The 26,113-nt window shown below is 41.4% G+C and overlaps 1 protein-coding gene across 5 annotated transcripts in view; it reads left to right on the forward strand.

Annotated features, from left to right (window-relative positions):
- The window catches only part of mast2 (microtubule associated serine/threonine kinase 2), a 457,031-nt gene that overhangs the window by 402,560 nt on the left and 28,358 nt on the right, over positions 1 to 26,113 (forward strand). For all 5 annotated transcript variants that reach the window (XM_039735193.1, XM_039735194.1, XM_039735196.1 and 2 more), the window contains 8 exons: positions 754 to 962; positions 5,364 to 5,502; positions 5,616 to 5,748; positions 9,172 to 9,337; positions 9,486 to 9,587; positions 19,128 to 19,250; positions 19,547 to 19,656; positions 25,518 to 25,672. In XM_039735193.1, the coding sequence (XP_039591127.1) occupies positions 754 to 962; positions 5,364 to 5,502; positions 5,616 to 5,748; positions 9,172 to 9,337; positions 9,486 to 9,587; positions 19,128 to 19,250; positions 19,547 to 19,656; positions 25,518 to 25,672 (1,137 nt within the window). The remainder of the gene's footprint in view (positions 1 to 753; positions 963 to 5,363; positions 5,503 to 5,615; positions 5,749 to 9,171; positions 9,338 to 9,485; positions 9,588 to 19,127; positions 19,251 to 19,546; positions 19,657 to 25,517; positions 25,673 to 26,113) is intronic.

Consider the following 26,113-nt stretch of genomic DNA (forward strand, 5'->3'; position numbering starts at 1 on the left):
CAGCCCACTGCAGGGCACACACACTAGTGACAATTTAGGATCGCCAATGCACCTAACCTGCATGTCTTTGGACTGTGGGAGGAAACCCATGCAGACCCTAAGCAAACCCGGGTCTCCTAACTGCAAAGCAGCAGTGCCACCCACTGCGCCACCGTGCCGCCCTTGGTCATAAAGTGTATCTGAAAAGCATAAATCGTCTTGTGTTTAATCAAATGTTAAGAGACCATTCTGTCTACTAAGCTTGCCTGAAACTCGTATCATCTGAGTTTGGGTAGTTTCAGGGTCTTTACTAAACATTTCAGTTCACCCTTTGGGGTTCCCAAGTGTAGGAAGGCTGGAGAATCTCAAGAGTGCTCAGTCACTTCAAGTTGACATTTCGTGTCACAACAGAATCAGGAGGCTGTCAATTATTAATGAACATTTTTCATGAGTTGGCCTCTGCTTAAACATTTATAGTTTTGCTATCAATACTTAATACCTGATGATGTTGTCAATTCTCAGACTGACCTTAGAGACCCCAACGTATGACGTGAATGACAGCTTGCAGTGTTTTAAACCTCTGCAAACTTTAAGCAAAGTTTCTCTCCAGTTGGTGGAATGTTGTATGAGTTGACTTTGTGGAGTCATAGCATTACAGATTATAAGGTCCAGATTGAAACTGAGCCTGAGCGAACATTTATGGCTCGGTTTATTTCATTTTTCATCTCCCGATCTGCGCTTGCCTAAACTGTAAACATCTTCTTGCCCACCCAGAGCTGTCTACCTCGTCCGCCATAAAGAAACCCGGCAGCGCTTTGCCATGAAGAAGATCAACAAGCAAAACCTGATCCTGAGAAACCAGATCCAGCAGGCCTTTGTGGAGCGCGACATCCTGACCTTCGCAGAGAACCCTTTTGTGGTCAGCATGTTCTGCTCCTTTGAGACCAAGCGTCATCTCTGTATGGTTATGGAATACGTTGAAGGTATGTGGGATTAACCAGGCCAGGGGTCGGCAGCCTTTCAGCGGTGTCGTGCCGAACCTATGTGTGCTGTGTGCTGACATAATTCTACCAATATTGTTATACATAGTATCAAAATTGGTCCGGTTATAATAGGCTTCAAAAGTATATACTTTAAAGATGCTTTCTGTAAGTTGATGATAAAGATGAGTCCCTTCAAGCCTCGGTGCATAGCTGCTGACATGTTTCTTCAGTTCCCAGAGGTCTTTTGTGTGGGAATTTCAGTTGCCATGCAGACGTCTTGGTTGACTGATGGTGACAACCTTCTCTCTCTTTGGGTTTCCCTCTGTTCTGTACAGCATGCATCCCAGAAGTCCTCACTCCATGTGCAATTAACAATAATTGCATGAATCATCGATGATCTTAAAAGCTCTATGATATTTACATGCCCATGCCCTTGACTGATACTGACAACGCGAAATCGTCGGAGCAAAAGACGCACCAAAAGGTCTTCACCTGAAATGGAGGCTGTAGGAGTCAGAGGATAGGCAAACAGAGTATATACTGTGCTTTTATTGCAATAAAACAATAACACGGGCTCAACCCAATTAGGCCAAGTCGAGCTGAGCCCCAAACAGTCCAAAAATGACAGTTTATATTATCATTTCTTATCACTCTGACCTCGCTCAAAACAGCTCATTCTGACTCCATTTTCTGTAGCATTCTTTCATAATAACCACTATTATTTTGATCTTTTCTTATTGCTCTCTACCTTTCTGCTTCGCTTATTGTCTAGTCGGCCTTGAGTTTGCAGATGTTCCCCCTTTTTCCACCCTTAGGCTGTCTTATCTTATCACTTCCCTTCCTTGGTCTTCGAGCTAGTTTATATTGGTGGCTAGAGCTAAGCTTTACTTAAAAATGAAATATGGCTTGTGCCTTTATTTAACCATTCGTTTAGCAGGCCTGACTTGCATTCATATTTGCACTAAAGTTAATGCTTAGATATTTTTCTATATTTATTTATGCTAATACATGAATATACTAATTTTATTTTCCATAATACCCATTGTTTTATCTTGATAGACTAATATATATATTGCTGTACTTTCCCCTATTGTATTATTAATATGTAGCCTTAGAAAGCCTAATCTCACAGACATACCACTGTTTATAAGATATTATTGTATATAACTTCTCCCCACCTTCCCTTCTATATCTATAACCTCAGGCAATTAGATGTAAAAAGACAAGCAGGAGTTAAGTTACACATATAATAATGTATTACTGATAATATTCATAAATTATAACAAAATGCAAAGTACATTTGTATACTCAGCAAAAAAAGAAAAACGTCCCGTTTTCAGGACTGTGTATTTCAACAATAATGTTTTAAAAATCCAAATAACTTTACAGATCTTCATTGTAAAGGGTTTAAACAATGTTTTCCATGCATGTTCAATTAACCATAATCAATTAATTAACTTGCACCTGTGAAATGGTCGTTAAGACCTTAACAGCTTACAGAAAGTAGGCATTTAAGGTCACAGTTCTAAAAACGCAGGACACTAAAGAGACTTGTCTACCAACTGTGAAAGATGCCCAGGGTCCCTGCTCATCTGCGTGAACGTGCATTAGGCATGCTGCAGGGAGGCATGAGGACTGCTGATGTGGCTAGGGCAATAAATTGCCATGTCCGCACTGTGAGACGCCTAAGACAGCGCTACAGGGAGACAGGAAGGACAGCTGATCATCCTCGCAGTGGAAGACCACGTGTAACAACACCTGCACAGGATCGGTACATCCGAATATCACACCTGCGTGACAGGTACAGGATGGCCACAACAACTGCCCGAGTCACACCAGGAACACACCCTCCATCAGTGCTCAGACTGTCCGCAATAGGCTGAGAGAGGCTGGACTGAGGGCTTGTAGGCCTGTTGTAAGGCAGGTCCTTACCAGACATCACCAGCAACAACTCCGCCTATGAGCACAAACCCACCTTCGCTGGACCAGACAGGAGTGGCAAAAAGTGCTCTTCACTGATGAGTCACGGTTTTGTCTCACCATGGGTGATGGACGGATTCGTGTTTATCGTCGAAGGAATGAGCGTTACACCGAGGCCTGTACCCTGGGTGAGTGCTAGGGCCATTCCCCCTAGAAATGTCCAGGAACTTGCAGGTGCCTTGGTGGAAGAGTGGGGTAACATCTCACAGCAAGAACTGACAAATCTGGTCCAGTCCATGAGGAGGAGATGCACTGCAGTACTTCAAGCAGCTGGTGGCCACACCAGATACTGACTGGTACTTTTGATTTTGAGCCTCCCTTCATTCAGGGACACATTGTGAAACATTTTTAGTTTATGTCTTATGGTGTTGACTCTTTCAGTGTTCATACAAATATTTGCACATTAAGTTTACTGAAAGTAAAAACAGTTGCAAGTCAGAGGACGTTTCTTTTTTTGCTGAGTATATATTGGCAACCATACAACCTGATAAAAATGGTGATGTGTAATTCAGGTGGCACACAGACTTGTAGTTACTTAATGTCTCTAGTTAAGGCATCATTGGTGCTCAGCCACATGGCTGTTCAAAATAGCTGAAGCTGTGCTCTTCATTGTGTTGTCTTCAGTTTATGGTGTGATGGTCTTCTTTAGTTGTTAGCAAGAGAGAGATACTTCTACATCATCACAGGTTAGCAAGAAATGCTTCTTTTCAGATGTTAGTAAGAGAGAGAGAATGTGGTTGAGCAAGCAAATTTATAGGTTTTCTGTCCAACCCCTACAGCCAATAGGACATCGTGGTATTTAGAGGCCTCTGAGACAAGCCAATTCCAAACAGCCATATCTCAGACCAATGAGAGAAATAGTACATTTTAACACCTGCAACCCCCCAAACCATATGTTAAACTAACCTGGCTTTGTGTGGGGGATGAGAGAAAGACTTTAGCAAAGAAACACTCGCCAAACTGGTTTAAGACACATCCCCTAAATCCTGTCATAAAATTACACTAAGTAACACTAAATTAAATTGCTTTGCCTAAATTACAAATAAAGACATACAAAACATTTATCAAGTTATATGCAAAATCTCACATCACAACACCCATGCTGATCTTATCTCCTCCGGACTCATTAAAGGTTTTTTTTTTTAACATTCCAAGTGTTCTTCAAGAATGAAATAAAAGATACAAAGTTCAAATCAATAAATATTCAAAATTTACACGAATACCTAGCAGTCTTCACTGCTGTTGTTTAAAATGTACCACAAAAGGCAGTTTAAGATGATTGTAATCAGTCGTAGTTAATTGCAGTTTAGTCTGGGGTACAGTTTAATAGGTTTTGTTTAAAAAGTAACAGATGATGTCCTGATCTCTGACTGTTCTGTCAGTGTTCGTTCAAATGGCATTCCGTCTGTGAGGTCAAACTCACATTTGTATTAAACATTTGCAGTCCTATAAAGTTCTTCCCTTATATATATTGTTTATTTCATCGTTCATCACTGTGAGTTTGAACATTAAAACACTCTTCAGTATGGCGTATATTCATCACCTGCACACCTCATTAAATGAAGTGCCAAAGGGCTTTGGGCGTATTCTGAGGACTGTCATCTTGGTATCTCAAGCATTTGGCCCTCAGGGGTACACAGCATCTGTGACTTTGGGAAGTTGGCAATAAAGTTAACGGAGGGTTGGGTAAGTCTGTCATGCTCTCCTGCCATGTGCTGAAGTGAGTTTGTAGGTTTTGTGGGGCCTTGAGAAGAAAATTGCACAGATGATCTGAGAGTTCGCGCCACTCTGCCAGATTATTTACTGTACGTGCCTGGGGTGGGATGCCGTGTTCTTTCTGTATTGAGTAGACCTTTGGCTGGACTGCTCTTCTGGCTGCCCACAATTTGAATCAGAAAAGGGGTGGCAGGACCACAGATTTAAGAAAAAAGAATTGACCTCCTTGAATTTGTGAGGACTGCCCAGGTAAAGCAGCTGTAGAAAGTCTGCTTATATCTAAAGGTTGAATGGAAATCATTATGGCAGGTATGAGCCCTGAGCTGGCATTTATTTGCAAGGTAAAAGTCACCCAGACAGATATGCAGTTCAGATAAACCAGAGGGACTCCATCCATGTCACAGAGCTTTGAAGGTTATTTGTTTTGGGAATACTCCATCTCAGACACATTAAGGTAGCAGTCCCACCCCGGCAGCTCGGTATTGTTCATCTGGCACTTGGGGAAACAGCAGTGTTGTCAGAGAAAGCAGGCCCAAGATAGTGTGGGCATTTCTAGAATTCAAGCTTTAATGACAGGAACCATTTCAGCCTTGTGCTACTTGAACTGACCCCATTTGTGTGTGGGCCGATCCATGTGAGTGAAGCCTCGGGTCTTGAAATGGTACAGATTGGCTTCAAGTGTTTGTAATTGCTTTCCTTTTGCAGGTGGAGATTGTGCCACGCTTTTGAAGAACATTGGAGCCCTACCTGTAGATATGGCACGGATGTACTTTGCTGAAACCGTACTAGCGCTGGAGTATCTTCATAACTACGGCATCGTCCACAGAGATCTCAAGCCTGACAAGTACGCCCTCACTAACTATCATGAGATGCTACTTCACCTGTCTGTCTGTCCCTGCCTGGCGATGAGAATGATCACTTCTTCTCTTGTCTTCCTTTCTCTATTTGTCTGCCTAGTTTGTTGATCACTTCCATGGGGCACATCAAGCTGACAGATTTTGGTCTCTCGAAGATTGGGTTGATGAGTCTTACAACGAACCTGTATGAGGGTCACATTGAAAAAGACGCCAGAGAGTTTCTTGACAAACAGGTACTTTCTCCTCTGTAATTTTGTGAATGTGCCATATTTTACTTGTAGTACATGAATGAGCATTCTTTAAGAATTTATTTTGATTGCTAGCTCAAGAAACTCAAAAGAAGGCTTCAAAACGCAAAGTAGGCCATAAGCTGGTGGTCTGCACCCTCACAAAGGACTCAAGTCTGTTGTTTTTAAAGTCTCATATGATTCCTTTTCCCTTATGTTTATTTTTATTTTTTTCCATATTTATATTATTTTTTTAAATGATTATTCATTTATTCTGTTTACTTCTGGTTGCCACTGTTTGTTGTAAGATGCAGTAGCCATCTCACGTCTGTTGTTGTTATAGAGAGCAACCACAGAAGTTTTGAGAATTACATGATTAGTGTGACAGATCGTCACTACTGAACCGTATCTGTCTGAATGTGTTGGATTCCAAAGAAACTTTTGCATTTTTTTGTTCCATAAAATATGCTCTACAAGTACAGCAGGGCTCTCCAACCTTTTTTCCCCCTGAGAGCTACTTTTACAAAATGAAAATGGCCGAGAGCTCCTCATGTTTTCTAACATTTATTCTCATTGCTTATTTCAACCCAAACAAACTGCATAAGCTTGTTTTGTCTGAACATTTACAAACTGTTGGCGTCCACAATTCACATTTTGCATTAAAACATCACAAAAAATCTTGAGTTCACCAGCAAGTGCATTTGTAGGTCTGCATGCATTTTCTAATGTATCACACACTACTGAATTAAAACATGAATGCTGTCAAAACAAAATAATGCAATTCCAAACACACAGAAATGACTTCTTCATTTGTCACTTTATTCACATGTCCAGTTGTATGTGTGATGTGTTTATTAGTTAGTCAGATGACTATCACTGAGGTGTCTGGTGGAGTGGAGCCACTCAGGTTCACTCTTATGGAGTCATTTAAATGTCCGTCTGTCAGTCGTGTTCTGAACTTTGATTTCATGACATTCATGTCAGAGTCACAGAGGTATGGAGACCCAAACAAAGCAGACATTTTCAGAGCTGCTTGGTGAAGATTCTTCTAGTTATCGGACTCTACTGAGCTCCAGAAATGCTGTTGAGACTTTAACTGCACGTTATTTTGAAGGTTTACTAATATATAATATATAAAATCCAATGTCTCTCTGTCTGTCCGCTATTCACGAGAGAACTACTTAGTAGATTTAGATCGGGTTCTTTTCTATAACTTGCTTGAATATTCTGGTTGATTTAGCGATTTCTCTCATTTCACTATGTATCAGAGTTCACTTGCGGTAATGATTTATTAGCGCGAATCCGAGTGGGCTGAGGGGCGTGGCCTTCTTCACTCACTCGCCAGTCTCGGGGCGTGTTCTTTAACTCTGTTTAGCTAGCAAAGGAGAGAACCTTTGAATTCACCTTTGTTTGATATTTAAAATAAAGTGTTATTTAGGTCTTGTTGAGTTTGAGTCCAGATATTCTCTTAAGTGTCTGCCACTTTGAAAGGATAGATTGCAATTCAGATTGTGGATCGTGATTTTGTGTTATGATTTTTTTGGAAAGATCGGCCACCCCTAATTTGACTAATCAAGTTTTCAAATTTATGTAGGAATCATTAACCCTTTGGAGAGCTACCGGTAGCCCGTGAGTGACGTGTTGGAGACCCCTGCTCTAAAGATTCCTTAATTTCAAAATTTTCCATTATATTTTTCCATTACGATTTTTAGGTTTGACAATCTTTTTAATGGTCCACTGGTTACAACCCCTTGTCTTGTTTTATGACTCTTCTCTTGGTCATCCCATTAATTTTGGTTACATTTCAATGTCGACCTTAACACAAGCAGGGAAAAGGTAACCATTGTGAATAAATGAGAGCAGAAGACACAAAAAGGTTTCGGCAGATGGCCACCCCGTACACTGAAAAGTAGCAAAGGAAACAGAGTTTTACAGACGAGCTGCAAACTGAACTGAATACAGCAGGCAGACAGAGGCCATTATATGGTAGGGACAGGAAGGGGATGGTCCAGGGTGGCCAGAAAAGGAAATGACATCAGTGGTAGGTGGGTTCTGGAGGAAGTTGTCATCAGGAAAGGCCGGAAGTGACATCATCAGAGGGTGGGTTTAGGGTGACATCACTACTTGGTTGGTTCTTTGGCTGGTCTGCAGGGGAATAAAAGGAGAGATGGTTAAGTGACAGCACCAACCCTTGGTCTGCCTGAGCAACCACATTATTTGAGCCTACCAACTTTCTCCCAAGTACATGTGTGTGACATCATATTAGACTCCTGGCCCGAGTAACAAAAACAGAGTCCCTTGTAATTCAAAAGGATTTAAAACTAGGCAAAGACCAAATGTTGCCTCCTAAGGCAACCAAAAGGGAACAAAACCAAAATTCTGAAAACCATCGTCAAGATGGAACACAATGAGATAAAAGTTTTAAATTCCAAGCAATCAAGAACGAAAAACTTTCAATAGTCTCAAAAGAAGGCATCCTAAGATGAGCCAAAGAACATGAGCAGAAGGTAATGTCCCAGCCCAGAGCTGAGACAAACAGGAGGAATTTATTGGGTTTTTAGGGTACACCTGTAGATTCTAAGTGGAAATCGGCAAGGAAAAGGGACCAGGGCGAAACTATAAACCCTAATTACAGTGTTCCCTCCTCGATCGTGGGGGTTGCGTTCCAGAACCCTCCGCGAAAGGTGAAAATCCGCAAAGTAAAAAGCATATTTTTATATTGTCACGCTTGGGTCACAGATTTGCACAGAAACACAGGAGTCTGTAGAGACAGTGACTTTAAAACACTACAAACAAACATTTGTCTCTTTTTCAAAAGTTTAAACTGTGCTCCATGACAAGACAGAGATGACAGTTCCGTCTCACAATTAAAAGAATGCAAACATCTCTTCCTCTTCAAAGGTGTGCGCATCAGGAGCAGAGAATGTCAGAGAGAGAGAGAGAAAAGCAAACAATCAAAAATTAATAGGTGCTGCTCGGGCTTTTCAGTATGCGAAGCACCACTCGAGAAGCACATTGTATATCATTGAGTAGTTTTATTTAATACGTAATACGTGCTCTGATTGGGTAGCTTCTCAGCCATCCGCCAATATCGCCCCTTGTATGAAATCAACTGGGCAAACCAACTGAGGAAGCATGTACCATAAATTAAAAGACCCAATGTCCGCAGAAATCCGCGAACCAGCGAAAAATCTGTGAGATATATTTAGATATGCTTACATTTAAAATCCGCGATGGAGTGAAGCCGTGAAAGTCGAAGTGCGATATAGTGAGGGATTACTGTACAATAAAGAAACAGAGGAGAGTAGAAGGAATTGCAAAAATTTACAAAAAATGAAAAACACTAAAAAAACAAAGGCACAATTTTAACAGAATTCTCATGCTGTCTTTTCGGTGGGTATACCTATGACGCATGATTCTGCTTTACAGGTGTGTGGTACCCCAGAGTACATCGCCCCAGAGGTGATTCTTCGTCAAGGTTATGGGAAACCAGTGGACTGGTGGGCGATGGGTGTGATCCTGTATGAGTTCCTGGTGGGCTGCGCACCTTTCTTTGGAGACACTCCCGAGGAGCTCTTTGGACAAGTGATAAGTGGTTAGTTCCGTCCTCCATTCAGCATTTGGGATTTGATTCCATGTTGGTTGTAGTTAGTATTTTTTGGGCACTGTCATGGTAGCCTTATTGGAGACAAGTTGAGAAGACTATGTGTGACTTGCTCATGGCTATCCTGCTGCATTTCTAGATGAAATCATCTGGCCTGATGAAGAAGATGCCCTTCCACCAGATGCTCAGGACCTCATCTCAAAACTCCTGAGGCAAAACCCATTGGAGCGGCTGGGAACAGGTAGGTTTTTTTTTTTATGTTTTTATTCTATCTTTTTGCCAATGCATTATGCTTTTTCTAAGTTCAGTGAATGCCAGTGTGACTCCGTGCTGTGAAAAATAATGTGCCCCCTCCCTAATATCCAGTTTTTACATATTTTACATATTGAAGGACCTCAGATCTTTAGGCAAAATGCAAAATTTGAGAAAGTATAGTTGAGTGAACACACCATGCAGTTTTAAAATCTGGAATTTCTTGATTCAAGTGACCATTATCCAACACCCCATCACCTTGTGGTCATATACAATGTAATTGCCTCCATAGTTTCAGTATTCAGCAGCACTAATCACAAGTAAACACTTCCTATAATTTAATTTTAGTCTTTCACATCACTGTTGAGGAGTTTTTTTGTCCATTCTTCTTTACATAATTTCTTTAATTCAGACACTTGGTAGATGTTAGAGCATGAATTACGCACTTTAGGTCCTGCCACAGTATCTGTGTTGGATTCACGTCTGGACTTTGACCAGGCCACTCCAAACCTTTCATTTGATTTCTTTTGAGCTGTTTACTTTTAGATTTGCATTTATTTTTGGACTCATTGTCCTTCTGCAGAACCCATTTACACTTCAGCTTCAGGTCATGGACAGATGGCAGGACATTCTCATAACGAATTTCTGGTAAAGTGCAAGGGTGTTGTACTGTGTTAGCCATTAGTCAGAGCAGACTATACTTTCTGAGAATGTTGGCATCCTTCAACATCTGTAATAAGATGATGCAGATGTTCTACCAGACGGTTGTGGCGAGTGCCCTCTTCTACGCGGTGGTGTGCTTGGGTGGCAGCATAAAGATGAAAGACGCCTCACACCTGGACAAACTTGTTAAGAAGGCAGGCTCCATTGTAGGAGTAAAGTTTGACAGTTTAACATCTGTGGCAGAGCGACGGGCATTAAGCAAACTCCTGTCAATCATGAATAATCCACTGCATCCACTGAACAGGATCATCTCCAGGCAGAGGAGTAGCTTCTATCTATCTATCTATCTATCTATCTATCTATCTATCTATCTATCTATCTATCTATCTATCTATCTATCTATCTATCTATCTGTTATATAGTGCCTTTCACATCTATCTATCTATCTATCTATCTATCTATCTATCTATCTATCTATTATAAATGTAGTGAAAAGTCAAGTAAAATGACCCCTTTTATTGGCTAACTAAAAAGATTACAATATGCAAGCTTTCAAAGCAACTCAGGTGCCCTTTTCAGGTGAGATGTCATACAGAAACTGGAGTTCCCTCTGTCTATATATACACTAGGACAAGAAACAACATTGGTAAGAAGAAGATGTCGCTGTCCATGTGTGCCAGTTTCTTCCACCGGGTCTTCAATTCCATGTGGTAGCGGTACATTTTGGTGTCTTGTAATGGTTGCTTCAGTAATGGTATCAAATCATCTCCACACGATTACACTAGCCACCTTCTTCTTCTATTGTAGAACTGATGATCTGATGTCTACTATATCTAAATATCCTCTTGAGATAGATAGATAGATTCTTTCTTTCTTTCTTTCTTTCTTTCTTTCTTTCTTTCTTTCTTTCTTTCTTTCTTTCTTTCTTTCTTTCTTTCTTTCTTTCTTTCTTTCTTTCTTTCTTTCTTTCTTTCTTTCTTTCTTTCTTTCTTTCTTTCTTTCTTTCTTTCTTTCTTAAACCCCAAGAGGAAATTCACATACTCCAGCAGCAGCATACTGATAAAGAACAATATTAAATTAAAGAGTGATAACAATGCAGGTATAATAGACAATATCATTGTATAATGTTAACGTTTACCCCCCTGGGTGGAACTGAAGAGTCGCATAGTGTGGAGTCTCCTCAGTCTGTCAGTGGAGCAGGACGGTGACAGCAGTCTGTTGCTGCAGCTGCTCCTCTGTCTGGAGATGATCCTGTTCAGTGGATGCTGTGGATTCTCCATGATTGACAGCAGCCTGCTCAGCGCCCATCGCTCTGCCACGGATGTCAAACTGTCCAGCTCCGTGCCTACCATAGAGCCTGCCTAACTCACCAGTTTGTCCAGGCATGAGGCGTCCCTCTTCTTTATGCTGCCTCCCCAGCACACCACCGGGTAGAAGAGGGCGCTCGCCACAACCGTCTGATAGAACATCTGCAGCTTCTTTGCAGATGTTGAAGGATGCCAGTCTTCTAAGGAAGTATAGTCGGCTCTGTCCTCTCTTGCACAGAGCATCAGTATTGGTAGTCCAGACCAATTTATCATCCAGCTGCACTCCCAGGTATTTATACTGTGGGTACAGAAAGTATTCAGACCCCCTTCAATTTTTCACTCTTTGTTATATTGCAGCCATTTGCTAAAATCATTTAAATTAATTTTTTTCCTCATTAATGTACACACAGCACCCCATATTGACAGACAAAAAAAAAGAATTTTTGAAATTGTTGTAGATTTATTAAAAGAGAAAAACTGAAATATCACCTGGTCCTAAGTATTCAGACCCTTTGCTCAGTATTTAGTAGAAGACCCCTTTTGAGCTCATACAGCCAGGAGTCTTCTTGGGAAAGATGCAACAAGTTTTTCACACCTGGATTTGAGGATTCTCTGCCATTCCTCCTTGCAGATCCTCTCCAGTTCTGTCAGGTTGGATGGTAAACGCTGGTGGACAGCCATTTTTAGGTCTCTCCAGAGATGCTCAATTGGGTTTAAGTCAGGGCTCTGGCTGGGCCATTCAAGAACAGTCACAGAGTTGTTGTGAAGCCACTCTTTCGTTATTTTAGCTGTGTGCTTAGGGTCATTGTCTTGTTGGAAGGTAAACCTTCGGCCCAGTCTGAGGTCCTTAGCACTCTGGAGAAGGTTTTTGTTCAGGATATCCCTGTACTTGGTCGCATTCATCTTTCCCTCGATTGCAACCAGTCGTCCTGTCCCTGCAGCTGAAAAACACCCCCACAGCATGATGCTGCCACCGCCATGCTTCACTGTGGGGACTGTATTGGACAAGTGATGAGCAGTGCCTGGTTGTCTCCACACATACCGCTTAGAATTAAGGCCAAAAAGTTCTATCTTGGTCTCATCAGACCAGAGAATCTTATTTCTCACCATCTCAGAGTCCTTCAGGTGTCTTTTAGCAAACTCCCAAGATACGTAGAACTTTCCCAAGGAGACTCATGGCTGTATTCGCTCAAAAGGGTGCTTCTACTAAATACTGAGCAAAGGGTCTGAATACTTAGGACCATGTGATATTTCAGTTTTTCTTTTTTAATAAATCTGCAACAATTTCAAAAATTCTTTTTTTTGTCTGTCTATATGGGGTGCTGTGTGTACATTAATGAGGAAAAAATGAATTTAAATGATTTTAGCAAATGGCTGCAATATAACAAAGAGTGTAAAATTTAAGGGGGTCTGAATACTTTCCGTACCCACTGTAGGTCTGCACACAGTCTCCTCTGATGATCACGGGGTCCATGAGGGGCCTGGTCCTCCTAAAATCCACCACCAGCTCCTTGATTTTGCTGGTGTTCAGGTGTAGGTGGTTTGAGTCACACCATTTAGCAAAGTCCTTGATTAGGTTCCTATACTCCTCCTCCTGCTTACTCTTGATGGAGCCCACCATAGCAGTGTCGTCAGCGAACTTTTGCACGTGGCAGGACTCAGAGTTGTAGTGGAGGTCTGATGTATGTTGGCTGAACAGGACCAGAGAAAGTCCAGTCCCCTGCGGCGCTCCTGTGCTGCTGACCACAATGTCAGACCTGCAGTTCCCGAGACGCACATACTGAGGTGTGTCTGTAAGATAGTCCACGATCCATGGCACCAGGTGTGAATCTACTGCCATCTCTGTCAGCTTGTCCCTAAAGAGCAGAGGTTGGATGGTGTTGAAGGTGCTAGAGAAGTCCAGAAATATAATTCTTACAGCACCACTGCAAAGTTTATTAATCGAGTTTATCTAATCTAATCTATCTAACGCTATTCATTTTGAGGCCTGTGTGATGTAGAGTTCTACTTTTGACACATCTGTGCATAGAATGTTATTTCAAAGGGCTCTGTGGTTCATCCAAGTGTTTTGTTTCAAATACAAGACAAGCATTGGTGTCATTCTTGAATAGTAAACGTTTCTACCTTGACCCTCTCCCATGATTCCCATTTTCCCTGTCTGTTTCTGATCATGGAGTCCTGAACAATGATCTTAAGTAAAGCAGACAGGCTTGCATATCCTGGCAGCATCTTATGCAAGGCACAAACCAACCACACTTAAACTAAATTTAGAACTGAACTGTTTATGCCCATTTAGTTGTACAGTATACAGTTAATAATAAATAATAATTACATTTATTTTGCTCTTTTCTCAGTACTGAAAGCACTTTTCATAGACAGAGGGGAACCACTTCACCCACCACCCACCCACCATGTTGCATGGCAGCCGTTACTGCACCAGTACACTCACCACACATTAGCTATTAGGTGGTGAAGAGGTGAAAGAAATAGTAATTTGAAACTTAGGATAATTAGGGGGTCAGAATGACTAGGCCATGGTGGTCAATTTAGCCAAGACATCTGGATACGTGCTACACATTTCAAAAGGTGTCCAGGGATCTTTATTGACAAATGGGATTCAGGACTTCGATTTTATGTCTCATTCAAAAGACAACGCCATATTTAGGGTTCAGCATCCCCTCTGCACAGGGGCATTGGGATCCACACACAGACCACATGGTAAGCAGCAACCCTAGCTTTTCCTAGGTGGTCTTCCATCCAAGTACTGGCTGGGCCCAAAGATGCTTAGGTTCGGGTGTTTAGCACAGACTTGTCAAAAAATATCAACAGGCAGTGTGATAATCTCTAGTATTTAATTATAGTGCCTTTCACAGAGAGGATCATTGCAAAATACTTTCCAAATCTGATTTAGTGATTGGCTTACATTACAGAAGTGGTTTGGCTTCCCTCAATAATCTTCATTCCCGAGATGTTCTTTGACTAAACAAAATTCCAGCACTGTGATGTATAAAAGCAAAGTTGGCAGCAGTGGCCAGTGGGTGCATTTTTAAGGGAGTGCGTGTTTACATGATCTGCTATTTTCATGTGCCAGAAGTGCTTTTATGGAGGCTAACTATGATAAGCTGTTTTTCCCATATTTAATATACCCCTTTAATGCTTAAATTTGGAAGCAAATTTGAGGAGAAGCTAATACGACTTTTTGGAATGTTGAAGGTTTACTGCACACCAGCTCAGCACGCAGGAGGTCAGGCGTCTTTGAGATGCAGGAGTGAGTGCAGGCCAATGTGGAGAGGGAATGCTGGCTTTAAAGAACAGGATAGATAGATAGATAGATAGATAGATAGATAGATAGATAGATAGATAGATAGATAGATAGATAGATAGATAGATAGATAGATAGATAGATAGATAGATAGATAGATAGATAGATAGATAGATAGATAGATAGATAGATAGATAGATACTTTATTAATCCCACGGGGAAATTCACATAATATATATATATATATATATATATATAATAATATATGGGAGGTTTTGGCTCAGCCATTCTGGCCACTTAGTCACACAGTGGACAGTGCCTTCAGAAAGTATTCAGACCCCTTCTCAGTTCTTTTCCACATTTTGTTATGTTGCAGCCTGGTGATCAAATCATTTAAATTCTGTTTTCCTCTCATCAACCAACACTCGTTGTCCCAAAATGAGAAAGTGAAAATAGAATTTTAGAAATGAAATACAACATTGACACAAGTCTTCAGACCTTTTTCTATGACACTTGAAATTTGGCTCTGGAGAGTCCCATTCTGTATTTCAACAACTTGTTTGGATTCCAGCTGTGGTAAGTTCCATTGTTTGGGTACACACCTGTCTTTAGGAGGACCTACGGCTGAGCAAAAAGCAAGCTATGAGGTCAAAGGAATTGCTGGCAGAGCTCAGAGACTGGATTTTGTCGAGGCGCAGATCTGCAGCATTGAAGGATTTACAGTCATATGAAAAAGTTCCGGGAGCCCTCTTAATTCTTTGGATTTTTGTTTACCATTGGCTGAGCTTTCAAAGTAGCAACTTCCTTTTAATAGATAGATAGACAGACAAATAGATAGATACTTAGTTAATCCCAAGGGGAAAGTCACAAAGTAGTATAAAGTGTCCAGGGAACGAGTCCACATAAAAGAAAGTGATAGGAGTGACCAGTGAAATAGAAAAAAGGTAGAAAGATAAAGTCGTTCACGGAGCTGCTGGAAATGCTGCCACTCCCGGCAGCGCCTGAGTCATATAATGTCACGTATGACATGCCTTATGGACACAGTAGGATTTCAGCAGTGACATTAAGTTTATTGGATTAACAGAAAATGTGCAATATGCATCATAACAAAATTAGACAGGTGCATAAATGTGGGCACCCCAACAGAGATATGACATCAATACTTAGTGAGCCTCCTTTTGCTCCTTTGAGCCTCTAGACGCCTCCTATAGCTTTTGATGAGTGTCTGGATTCTGGATGGAGGTATTTCTGACTATTCTTCCATACAAAATCTCCCCAGTTCAGTTAAATTTCATGGACGGCCTGCTTCAAATCATCTCATACATTTTCAATGATATTCAAGTCGGACGACTGTGATGGGCCATTCCAGAACATTGTACTTCTCCCTCTGCATGAATGCCTTTGTAGATTTCCAACTGTGTTTTGGCTCATTGTCTTGTTGGAATATCCAACCCCTGCGTAACTTTGTGACTGATGCTTGAACATTATCCTGAAGGATTTGTTGATGCTGGGTTGAATTCATCCGACCCTCGACTTTAACAAGGGCCTCAGTCCCTGAACGAGCCACTGTGGGGTACAGCCCGGACACAGACAGGTAGACATGCTGGTTTCACCACACACACGTTTATTTTCACTATTCATATACAATAGAGTGCACAAAACCCAGTGCATCAGCACCAATCACCCCTTAAGTCCAAGCCTCACAGTCCCAATGCCTTTCACTTCTCTGGTCTGCCTCCACTCCTCTCCTCCGAGCTCCGTCCTCTTCTACCCGAGTCCAGCCCTCGAATGGAGGGAGGCGGCCCCTTTTATGCAAGCCTGGATGGCCTCCAGTTGCTTCCCGACACTCCCCTGTGTGGCAGAAGTGCCGGCTGTGCACCTGGAAGCACTCCAGGTGTCCCCAGTCTTCTTCCCCCCAGCACTTCCGGGTGTGGCAGAAGTGCTGAGGTCCAGGGCTCCGAAGGCAGTGGGGCACCACCTGGCGGCGACCACGGGCCCCTACAGGGTTGAGCTTCCAAGATCCCTACCCGTGGTCCCCAAAGCAACCAGGGCGGTTGCCCCCACATGGTCTGGGGAAGGCGCAAGCCCTCCTCCGGTCCTCCTGGGCCTCCCCAGCCATCTCTGACTCCACACAGCCCCACAGCATGATGGAACAACAGTTCGAACAACGTGCTAACATCAAGTTTATGTGCAAATTGGGAAAAACCAGCATCGGCACTCTCCCACTATGTCACAATTCCGGGAACTTTTTAACTGCCCCTCATACAGTGGGGGAAATAAGTATTTGATTCCCCTGCTGATTTTGTTAATTTGCTCACTCACAAAGAACTGAACAGGCTCTTTTTTTCTGGTAGTTTCATTTTAATGGAGAGAGACAGAATATCAACCAAAAATCCAGGAAAAAACACACTACATAACAGTTATAAATTGATTTGCATGTCTTTTTGAGAAATAAGCATTTGATCCCCTACAGCCCAGCCAGACTTCTCGCTCCCACAGATTACAATCAATCAATTGCGAATACTCCTGATCTCAGCTCGTGATGTGTATAAAGCACACCTGTCCACAGAATCCATTTTTTCCATTCCATTCTCTCCACCACCATGGGCAACATCAAGGAGCTGTCAAAGGACGTCAAGGACAATGCTGGAATGGGCTACAAGACCATCAGCAAGAAGCTTGGTGAGGAGGTGATTATTCAGAAATGGAAGAAACAGAAAATGACCATCGGTCACCCTCGGTCTGGAGCTCCTCATGCGGTGAGGATGATCATGAGAACGGAGAGGGATCAGCCCAAAACTACACGGGAGGAGCTTGTGAATGATTTGAAGACAATTAGGACTACAGTCACCTCAATAACATGCAAATCTATTTAGAACTTTGAAGTAATGTGTTTTTTTCTGGATTTTTGGTTGATATTCTGTCTCTCTTCATTAAAATTAAACTACCTTAAAAATTAGAGACTAATCATTTCTTTGTAAGTTAATAAGAACATCCCTTTGATAAGAAGGGATGGGCAGTCAGAGGATTCAGGGAGAGGACTGGTGAAGCATGGCTGTTGTTTATTGAAGCACGTTGAATGAATGCCCCACTAAAGCCTTTCTTAATGTGCCGCATCACCAAGAGGGCGGGGGGCTCACTGGCCCTGAGATCTTGCTCCACTGGCTTCTCCTCTCTCATGACAAGTTATTTTTATTATAGAAACACTAATTACTGTTTCACCCAGCTCAAAATAATTCATAGCCCTTACCCTGCTCAACTCCACCAAACATTTTCTCACTGGTCTTTTCCCTCGTCCATTCCCTAGTCTTTGTTTCCCATCACGCACTTGGGGCACTGCACCTCCTGTCTTGTCTTTCTGATTTCATTTCTCATTTCTGTATGTACTGTAAATCACTCCCATCATCCCAGTGAAGTAAACCTGGAGAAGGTCACGCATACTGTTATGAAATGCCTCATGCCTGAAATTCAACATGAGCCTCAGCATCACTTTGCTTTCATTTACCGTATATACTCACGTATAAGTCGGGTCTTGATACCCGAAAAATCGATCATAAAATCGATAAAAATACACCCCTTCAAAAATACGACACTTTAAATTATACATTTTTTTACATCTTCTTGCTTCCTGCAATCCCACATCAGTTTCTCAGACACATTGAATTTTGTTGCAGCAGCGCAGTTACCAATTTCTTTCACCACTTCAACGACTTTTAATTTAAAACCAGCTTCATATTTTCTTCTGATCGATCCCTCCATCGTAGTTAAGGGATGCCCTTATGATTAAGGTGTATGAGGATGTGAGATACAAAAAACACAACACAGTGCAAACGTCACTTTGGAATAGTTCGGGTATTACCGTGTGGTCACGTAGGCACAATAGAGAAAGATAGAGAGGTTAGGAATACGTGCCAATACAGCGCACTGCCGCACCCACATAGAAAAAGAAAGGTCGTGTTATCTCCGTGGTTACTCTCTCAGGTGGGCGTTAGCATATCGTAGTCTCTTGGACCAATAGCTTGAGTTTTCCGCATTCGACTTATACAACCAACATTATAAATTATACGATAAAATCAAGTCCTGACTTATCTGCTGGAGAACCTTATCCACGAGTATATACGGTAAGCTGTTTGGTTAAAGGTGACTTTGTTTCCTGTGCCCAAACCCACTGAACAACCTGGGGGCCCAAAACCCAGTAATCTTTTTAATTATTTACTATTACACTTGTCACAGAGAGCACCGCCATAACTCTTTATGACGCCCTCGAGTACACAAGGCCAATGTCTTCTTCACACAGGTAGCGCCTTTGAGGTGAAGCAGCACCGATTCTTCATAGATCTGGACTGGAACAGCCTGCTGAGACAGAAAGCGGAGTTCATCCCACAGCTGGAATCGGAGGATGACACGAGCTACTTTGACAGTAAGTCAAGATCGGGGAGGAAATGAAATGGAATGTGTCGGCAGAGTTGTGGTGTGCTGACGGAAATGTGACGGTGACGCAGGGGCACTTGAAGGAATCGTGGGAGCAGATAAAAAGAACTAATGAATCATTCTGAGATGGGGTGAAGGGGCCAAAAGTGTTCTAACATTGGTCAGCCGTGTTGTTCACATGACATTAAAGTTGAGAATGATTGGAATGTTTTTGCTCTGGAATCCATACTTTTTGATATGCGTCGGTTTAGGAGGAGTTGACAGTCTTATTATCTGTGTCGACAGCTCGCTCAGATCGATACCACCACGTGGACTCTGAAGAAGAAGATGACACCAATGATGAAGAGCATGTGGAAATTCGCCAGTTCTCCTCCTGCTCCCCTCGATTTAGTAAGGTGAGATTCCAGCCTCTGCTTTAGTGGCACAGTATCTGTAGTAGCGAGGTACTAAAATGGTCCTATTTACTTCCTATAGCCTAATTATCATGAGTTTTGATTTTTGAATATTATTCCATGTCTTTTATAACAACAAAGTCCACTGCCAACCATGTGATCACTGTCATTATTATAGATGATGTCTTCACATGGTTCCTTTGTATGCAGATCTGTATATTTGATTCTCTTAAACACATATTAGTCATTTTTTAGTTTAGTTTGGGGAAAACTAATAAACCTAGAGAAATATGTGGATCTCTGGTCGCTTGCATTTCTCCATCTTTATCATTCATACATTCTGTATCTTGCACTCGAAGCTCAGCAAGATGCTGCTGCTCTTCTTCTTCTTCATGTTATGTTATTCTTTGTCACGTCTTTGGCCTTTGTGATTAGCTTGATGCTCACACAGACTTTGCTACCCTTCTGTTTCTTGTTCCTATTGTGGTGTCCTTTATCACAACATCAGCTTCCGCAATTTCCTCGATGCTATGCACATGTCTCTGGTCTTCTTTTTCTTTCTCCTTTGACAGTTTGTTTGTTGCTCACTTTGCCATCATAAACCCACACCCATTGGTCACTTTGCCGAGGTTCTGGTACTTCAGATTGTTTAAATTTTACAAAACATATGAGGTCATAAGCTTTCAAACAAGACCAAGATCAAGGTTGTGGACCCAGTAAGTACACACGGACGTCTGGACATGTGCACTTCACTGTCTTTGTTGTTCATTCTGTATCTAGCACTCGATTCTTAGCAGTTGGCGCTGCTGTTCGTCTTCTTCTTTTTCTTCTTCCTGTTATGGTGCTACTCATCACATAGTCATTCTTTTGTGATTTGCTTGACATTCAGCAGATGTCACTGGTCTTCTTTTTCTTCATACCATGTCACTCCATTTGTCTGTCACTTTGCAATAATAAACCCACAAGCGTAGATCAGCTTCCCGCTACCTAAAATCTTTTGAATCCAAGAACATATCAGGTCATGAGCTTTCAGACAAGGCCAAGGTCAGAGTTCTATCCTCACTTGTTTGCAAGCAATTGCAAGACAGACAGACAGACTGTCCGAAAGTGAAAGGGCGTTGTTGCTCACTCTCTTGTACTTTCAAGTTTTGCTTTTGTGTATTGCGCTTGTAACAACTTCATTCTGATATTCTGATCCCTTTACTTTTCACTGACCTCACATCTTACCTTGTCTCAGCTAAAAGGCACTTTTATGAAGAAGGCGTCAGTGTTATCTTTTACGCGGAGTTCCTCCCCTGGTTTATGATTAAATGTCTTTTTTCTGGCTTTTTTTCTTGATTGGTTATTCTTAATTACTTCTCTTAATATTATTTATCAAATGATATGTTTTCTGTTAATTTTAATTTTTATTATTCAGTTTCTAAGTATGTAATTATGATCTCTCATGTAACTTGTGTTTTGTGAGTGAACCCCCCAAGTGGGGGGCCACCCTTACCTCACCATTAACAAACAGGCCCAGCCTGGCAGGCAGGCAGGGAAGTTGAGTTCCTGGAGGTTCATTGAATGTGAGTCTTACTGAGGGTGTTGCCTTTCTTTTGATCTTGTTGGATTCCATGAGTTTTTGTTATTATCTTCGATTTCTGGATATGTGTATTTAGACTTGATTGCTGTAGATTGTCTGGTAGACAAATCCTTGTTGCCTCCTTTTCAACTTTTTGAGCAGTTTGTTATATTTTCTGATTTGTTTAATAAGTCTTCCAATTATAAAGTTCTTTGTTGCACATCTCACTTCAAGCCAGGAGTTTACTGTAATCCCCTCCCTTTTGGAGCATTTTAGTTATTTTTGTGGACATTCCTTCTAATTTTTAAGTCTTGAAGCAAAGCTCCATTTGTCTTGGAGTCGGCTGAAGCCAGCCAGTGGAGTAGGCACTCAGGCCACTTTGGGGTGTACCTCATTTGGGCAGGCAGGTTTGGATTCTACCCTGCCTTGTTGGCTAGAAGGCCTCACATCTAAGCCATTTTGGACCCTGCCTTTTTTTTTTTGTTTAAATCAAGAGCTCCCAAACTTTTTTCGGCCTCAGACCCCTTTATCAAAAACTTTTAAAACCGTCGACCCCCTAGTCATTTACTTTACTTACTCAGATTAATACATTTGTACAGTACTCGATATTAAATATTACACTAGATATCAAACTTTTTATTTTAATCACTTGTAATTAATGATTGAAAACGATAAAAGGACTGCGGAATATGGCATTGTCTTGTGCAACATTTAATATCAAAACCTGCACTAACGAAAATTAAAGCAAAAAAATACGAGCAGTTTTTTTTACATTTTTGACATTTATGAAATAAATATCTAAATTCAACATAAGTACAAATAGTCCAAGCTGTACTGTCTGCCTTTCTTTTTTGGTTCAGTCATATTATTATTATTCTGAAGAAATAAAAACTTTTATTAACAAACAATTCTGACAGCCCCTGTGATAAAAAAAGCAATAAAGTATGTACTTACTTTTCATAGTACTGCTCCTCAATAAATAATTATATTCAAAGTTCAAATCCCAAATAAGTACATGTCACCTGAAACGAACCAATTTATAGTGTTTTATGAAAGCACGACCGTACAAAGACTGATAGATTCTGCTAATATCGAATATCTGTCGTCTCGTCCCAAAGCGAGCAAGTGCGGACACACAGCGGTTTTTCATGCCCGCTCTTGCTTTGATACGTTCGATAAGACATGTTTGTGCTACATGTATTTTTATGCATTCTTACGTGTGACTCTTTTAATGACACATTTGTGACAGTTTGTGTTTTTATCAAAAAAGTGTTTTTTTGAATTATTTTACTTCTTAATTAGGTACCTATTGGAATCATAGATATTTTGAAGTTACAAACAAATAGCAGTAGTAAGGGGGTCTATTTTTGCTGTCGCCGACCCCAAATTTTTTTATTGAAACTATCGACCCTTAGAAAGTTCAAATCCACCCCAGGGGGTCGATATCGACCACTTTGGGAACTCTTGGTTTAGATGTTTTAAAAGTCAACACCCCATATAAAAATAAAAAAATAACTTTTCCTAATACAGCGCCCCGTATCCTATCCCAGCTACACACGGTACTTCAATAGAAAGGCTAGAAAATAACACGCTTGCTGCTAATTGAACCTTGTTGTGCTGTAATTGTGATGTCAGAAGGTCCACAGGATTTTGAGGCTGAGAGTGGGGTGGATCGAATTATAAGAACGTCCCATTCATTGGCAACATGGACAGATTTTTATGAATTAGATTAAAAAAATGTCACTTTGAAGAATAAAGAACCTTAAGATATTTCAATGGAGGGGCACGAAGAAACCTAACTGCTAGAGTGCCAAGACAGAGCAGTTCACACTGGTGGGAGGTGAGTGAATGCATTGATACGCCCAACAGAAGGAGCGTTTAGGGGATAAGAGTGACATTTACATACAGAAATGACAAGAGAACCTGGCTTATCTGCAGTCAGAAAGACAAGACAGGAGGGCAGTGCCCAAACATGTGTAGGTGCCATGTAGATGATGGGAACAAAGGTGACAGAGTAGATGATGAGAACAATCCATTACAAAACGTCTAGGGGCGAGTAGGGTAACATCTAAGATTTGTTTTTGAGTTGGGTGAATTGATAGTTAGCGCTTTTGGAATAAAATTGACATTCATGGAAATATGTTTCCAGCAGAGAGGTGGAGCAAAATCTCAGGGCCGTTGTGGGATTAAAAGGAGAGGTTTGTAGGTAGACTTACAAAGTGACAGACAGATAGTAGAGATGGCTTCTTTTGACACATGTCCATTTCATTAGTTACACCCTTAGTTGGTGTTTTTGGATAATCGACTTGTGTTGTTTTGTCTGTTGATAGAGGATCTCCTGCCTTTTTTTGCCTGTACTGTTTAATACTATCTTCCCGTCATACAACCTCCTTCAAATTCCCTGAGATGATAACTCAAAGATCATAAAACGTTTGACAAACAAGAGGTGATCATTCAGTCCATTCGTCGCTCATTTCTTTTGCTGATAGCTAAGCTATCCCAGTATCTCACCCAGATTCCTCTTAAAAAGTTCGGCTTCAGCTGCACGACTTGGTAATTTATTCCACAGTCCCACAACACTTAAATTCTTTCTGGCCTCTTTAAATCCACTTCTTCTTAATTTCCACTGAGGTTATACGAGTATAAGATTCTCTTTTGAATTCTGTTAGATGATGCCATCGACGATTTTGAAGACCTGAATCGGGTCCTAATGCAACTTCTTCCCTGAGCCTGTCAGTCCAGGACATACCATTTCGTCCCATGATGCACATGGTTGCTCTCTTCTCCATCTCTTCAAGGGCTCCCCTTTCTTCTCCTTAGTATGGTAACCAAAAACTGCACATTTCACTTTATTCAAGTTGCAGCTCCACTAGTGCATGTTACAGTATGGACATAATGACCCTAATATTTAACGATTTGTACAATTCAACTGGACATTTTGTTTCCCTTTTTTAATACCTTAGCCAATGGGACTGTTGCATCAACATAAACATCTAAGCCCATTTTAGAGGTATCATCCTACAAAAAAGATGTTTTATCATTTGTGTTCCTTTTGCAAAATCTGTAGCAATTCTCTACATTAAATTCTAACCATTCTACATTAAAGGAATAATCCACTTGAAAATGTTAAAAGGTATATTATTTTTATGCTACCTACCCCATGGAATTTGTTTGTTTTTATAGGCGAGAAAAATTTTGAATCTCATGTGTCCATGGAGAATGGAGATAACATTCGTTGTTCAAGAGTCCTGTCTTCAATTCAAGTGCACATCCCATGTGATGGGGCTTCCAGTTCGTGGACTACTTTTATTTTTCAGGAGTATTAGTTTACCAATATTTAGCAAACATGCATGCATTTTGCACTTTATGAGCGTATGATTGGATGACATATGGACTGTGTGATACAGAATTCCATGGAGGGTTTTGATATTGTTTGTTGTTGTCCAGTGTTGGTCACCATAGGCTCCTGTTCTATCAGAAACATTGTTATCTCTGTTCTCCATGAAAAACGAGATTCAAAGTTTTTCCTACATTAGGTAAGTAACATATGGAACAATCATTTTTGCGTGGAGTATGCCTATAATTAGGACATTACAGAGTAATGGGGATTGTGGAAGAGAGATGAAGAAGAGAGTGCAGGCAGGGTGGAGTGGGTGGAGAAGAGTGTCAGGAGTGATTTGTGACAGACGGGTATCAGCAAGAGTGAAAGGGAAGGTCTACAGGACGGTAGTGAGACCAGCTGTGTTATATGGGCTGGAGACGGTGGCACAGGAGACAGAGCTGGAGGTGGCAGAGTTAAAGATGATAAGATTGGCATTGAGTGTGACGAAGATGGACAGGATTAGAAATGAGGACATTAGAGGGTCAGCTCAAGTTGGGAGACAAAGTCAGAGAGGCGAGATTGCGTTGGTTTGGACATGTGCAGAGGAGATATGCTGGGTATACTGGGAGAAGGATGGCAAGGATAGAGCTGCCAGGGAAGAGGAGAAGAGGAAGGCCTAAGAGGAGGTTTATAGATGTGGTGAGAGAGGACATGCAGGTGATGGGTGTGACAGAGCAAGATGATGAGGACAAGAAGAGATGGAAGAAGATGATCTGATGTGGCGACCCCTAACGGGAGCAGCCAAAAGAAGAAGAAGATGCCTATAATTAGGATCAGGATATGGGTATGGGCACAGTACGGATGTGAGATGTGAGACACTCTTATGATTAGATCAGTTTCCCTCCTTGCCATGTCTGCTTTACTCATCCTTTGTCCTACAAGCCATTTCTGTCTAAAGATTTGTATTTCTCATTGGCCCAGGTTTACAGCAGCATGGAACGACTGTCTCTTCATGATGAAAAGCGGACTCCACCCCCCACAAAACGCAGCCTGAGTGAAGAGGGCAGTGATAAGATGGACAGCCTGAGTGGCCTCAAGTCACGGGATAGAAGCTGGATGGTGGGATCTCCAGAAATGTACGTGCAGTAAAACTTTCTGCAATAGCTGCCATTGTTTTATTTTGGTTTTGTCATCGTTGCCAATAATGGTGTATCATAAAACCCCTCGAGTCTGAGGTGCCATGCAGAAGGCAGTCACCTCAAGAGACGTATGTCCTCTTTCACTCCTTCTCTGCTAAAAAGAAAGGCGCAAGAAACTCAGATGTCTCTTAAATGCTACCGTTTGCTTTTCATTTTTACTCAACAATCAGTATGGACCCTAAGAGACTAGAGAGTTGCATCATGAAGACATTTTTCTCAGGTTCCTTTCCCAGCACTGACTGATCTGTAGTCAGTCATTTAACATTCCAGAGTTTACATTTAGAAACTTCCTTTAAAACAATCTGGCCTTGCAACAGGGACAACGGGGTTTGTCAGCTTTTGTAACTGCAACAATTTCAAAAATTCTTTTTTTTGTCT

The sequence above is a fragment of the Polypterus senegalus genome, chromosome 14 (assembly GCF_016835505.1).
Source record: "Polypterus senegalus isolate Bchr_013 chromosome 14, ASM1683550v1, whole genome shotgun sequence".
In the NCBI taxonomy this organism is placed as follows: Eukaryota; Metazoa; Chordata; class Cladistia; order Polypteriformes; family Polypteridae; genus Polypterus; species Polypterus senegalus.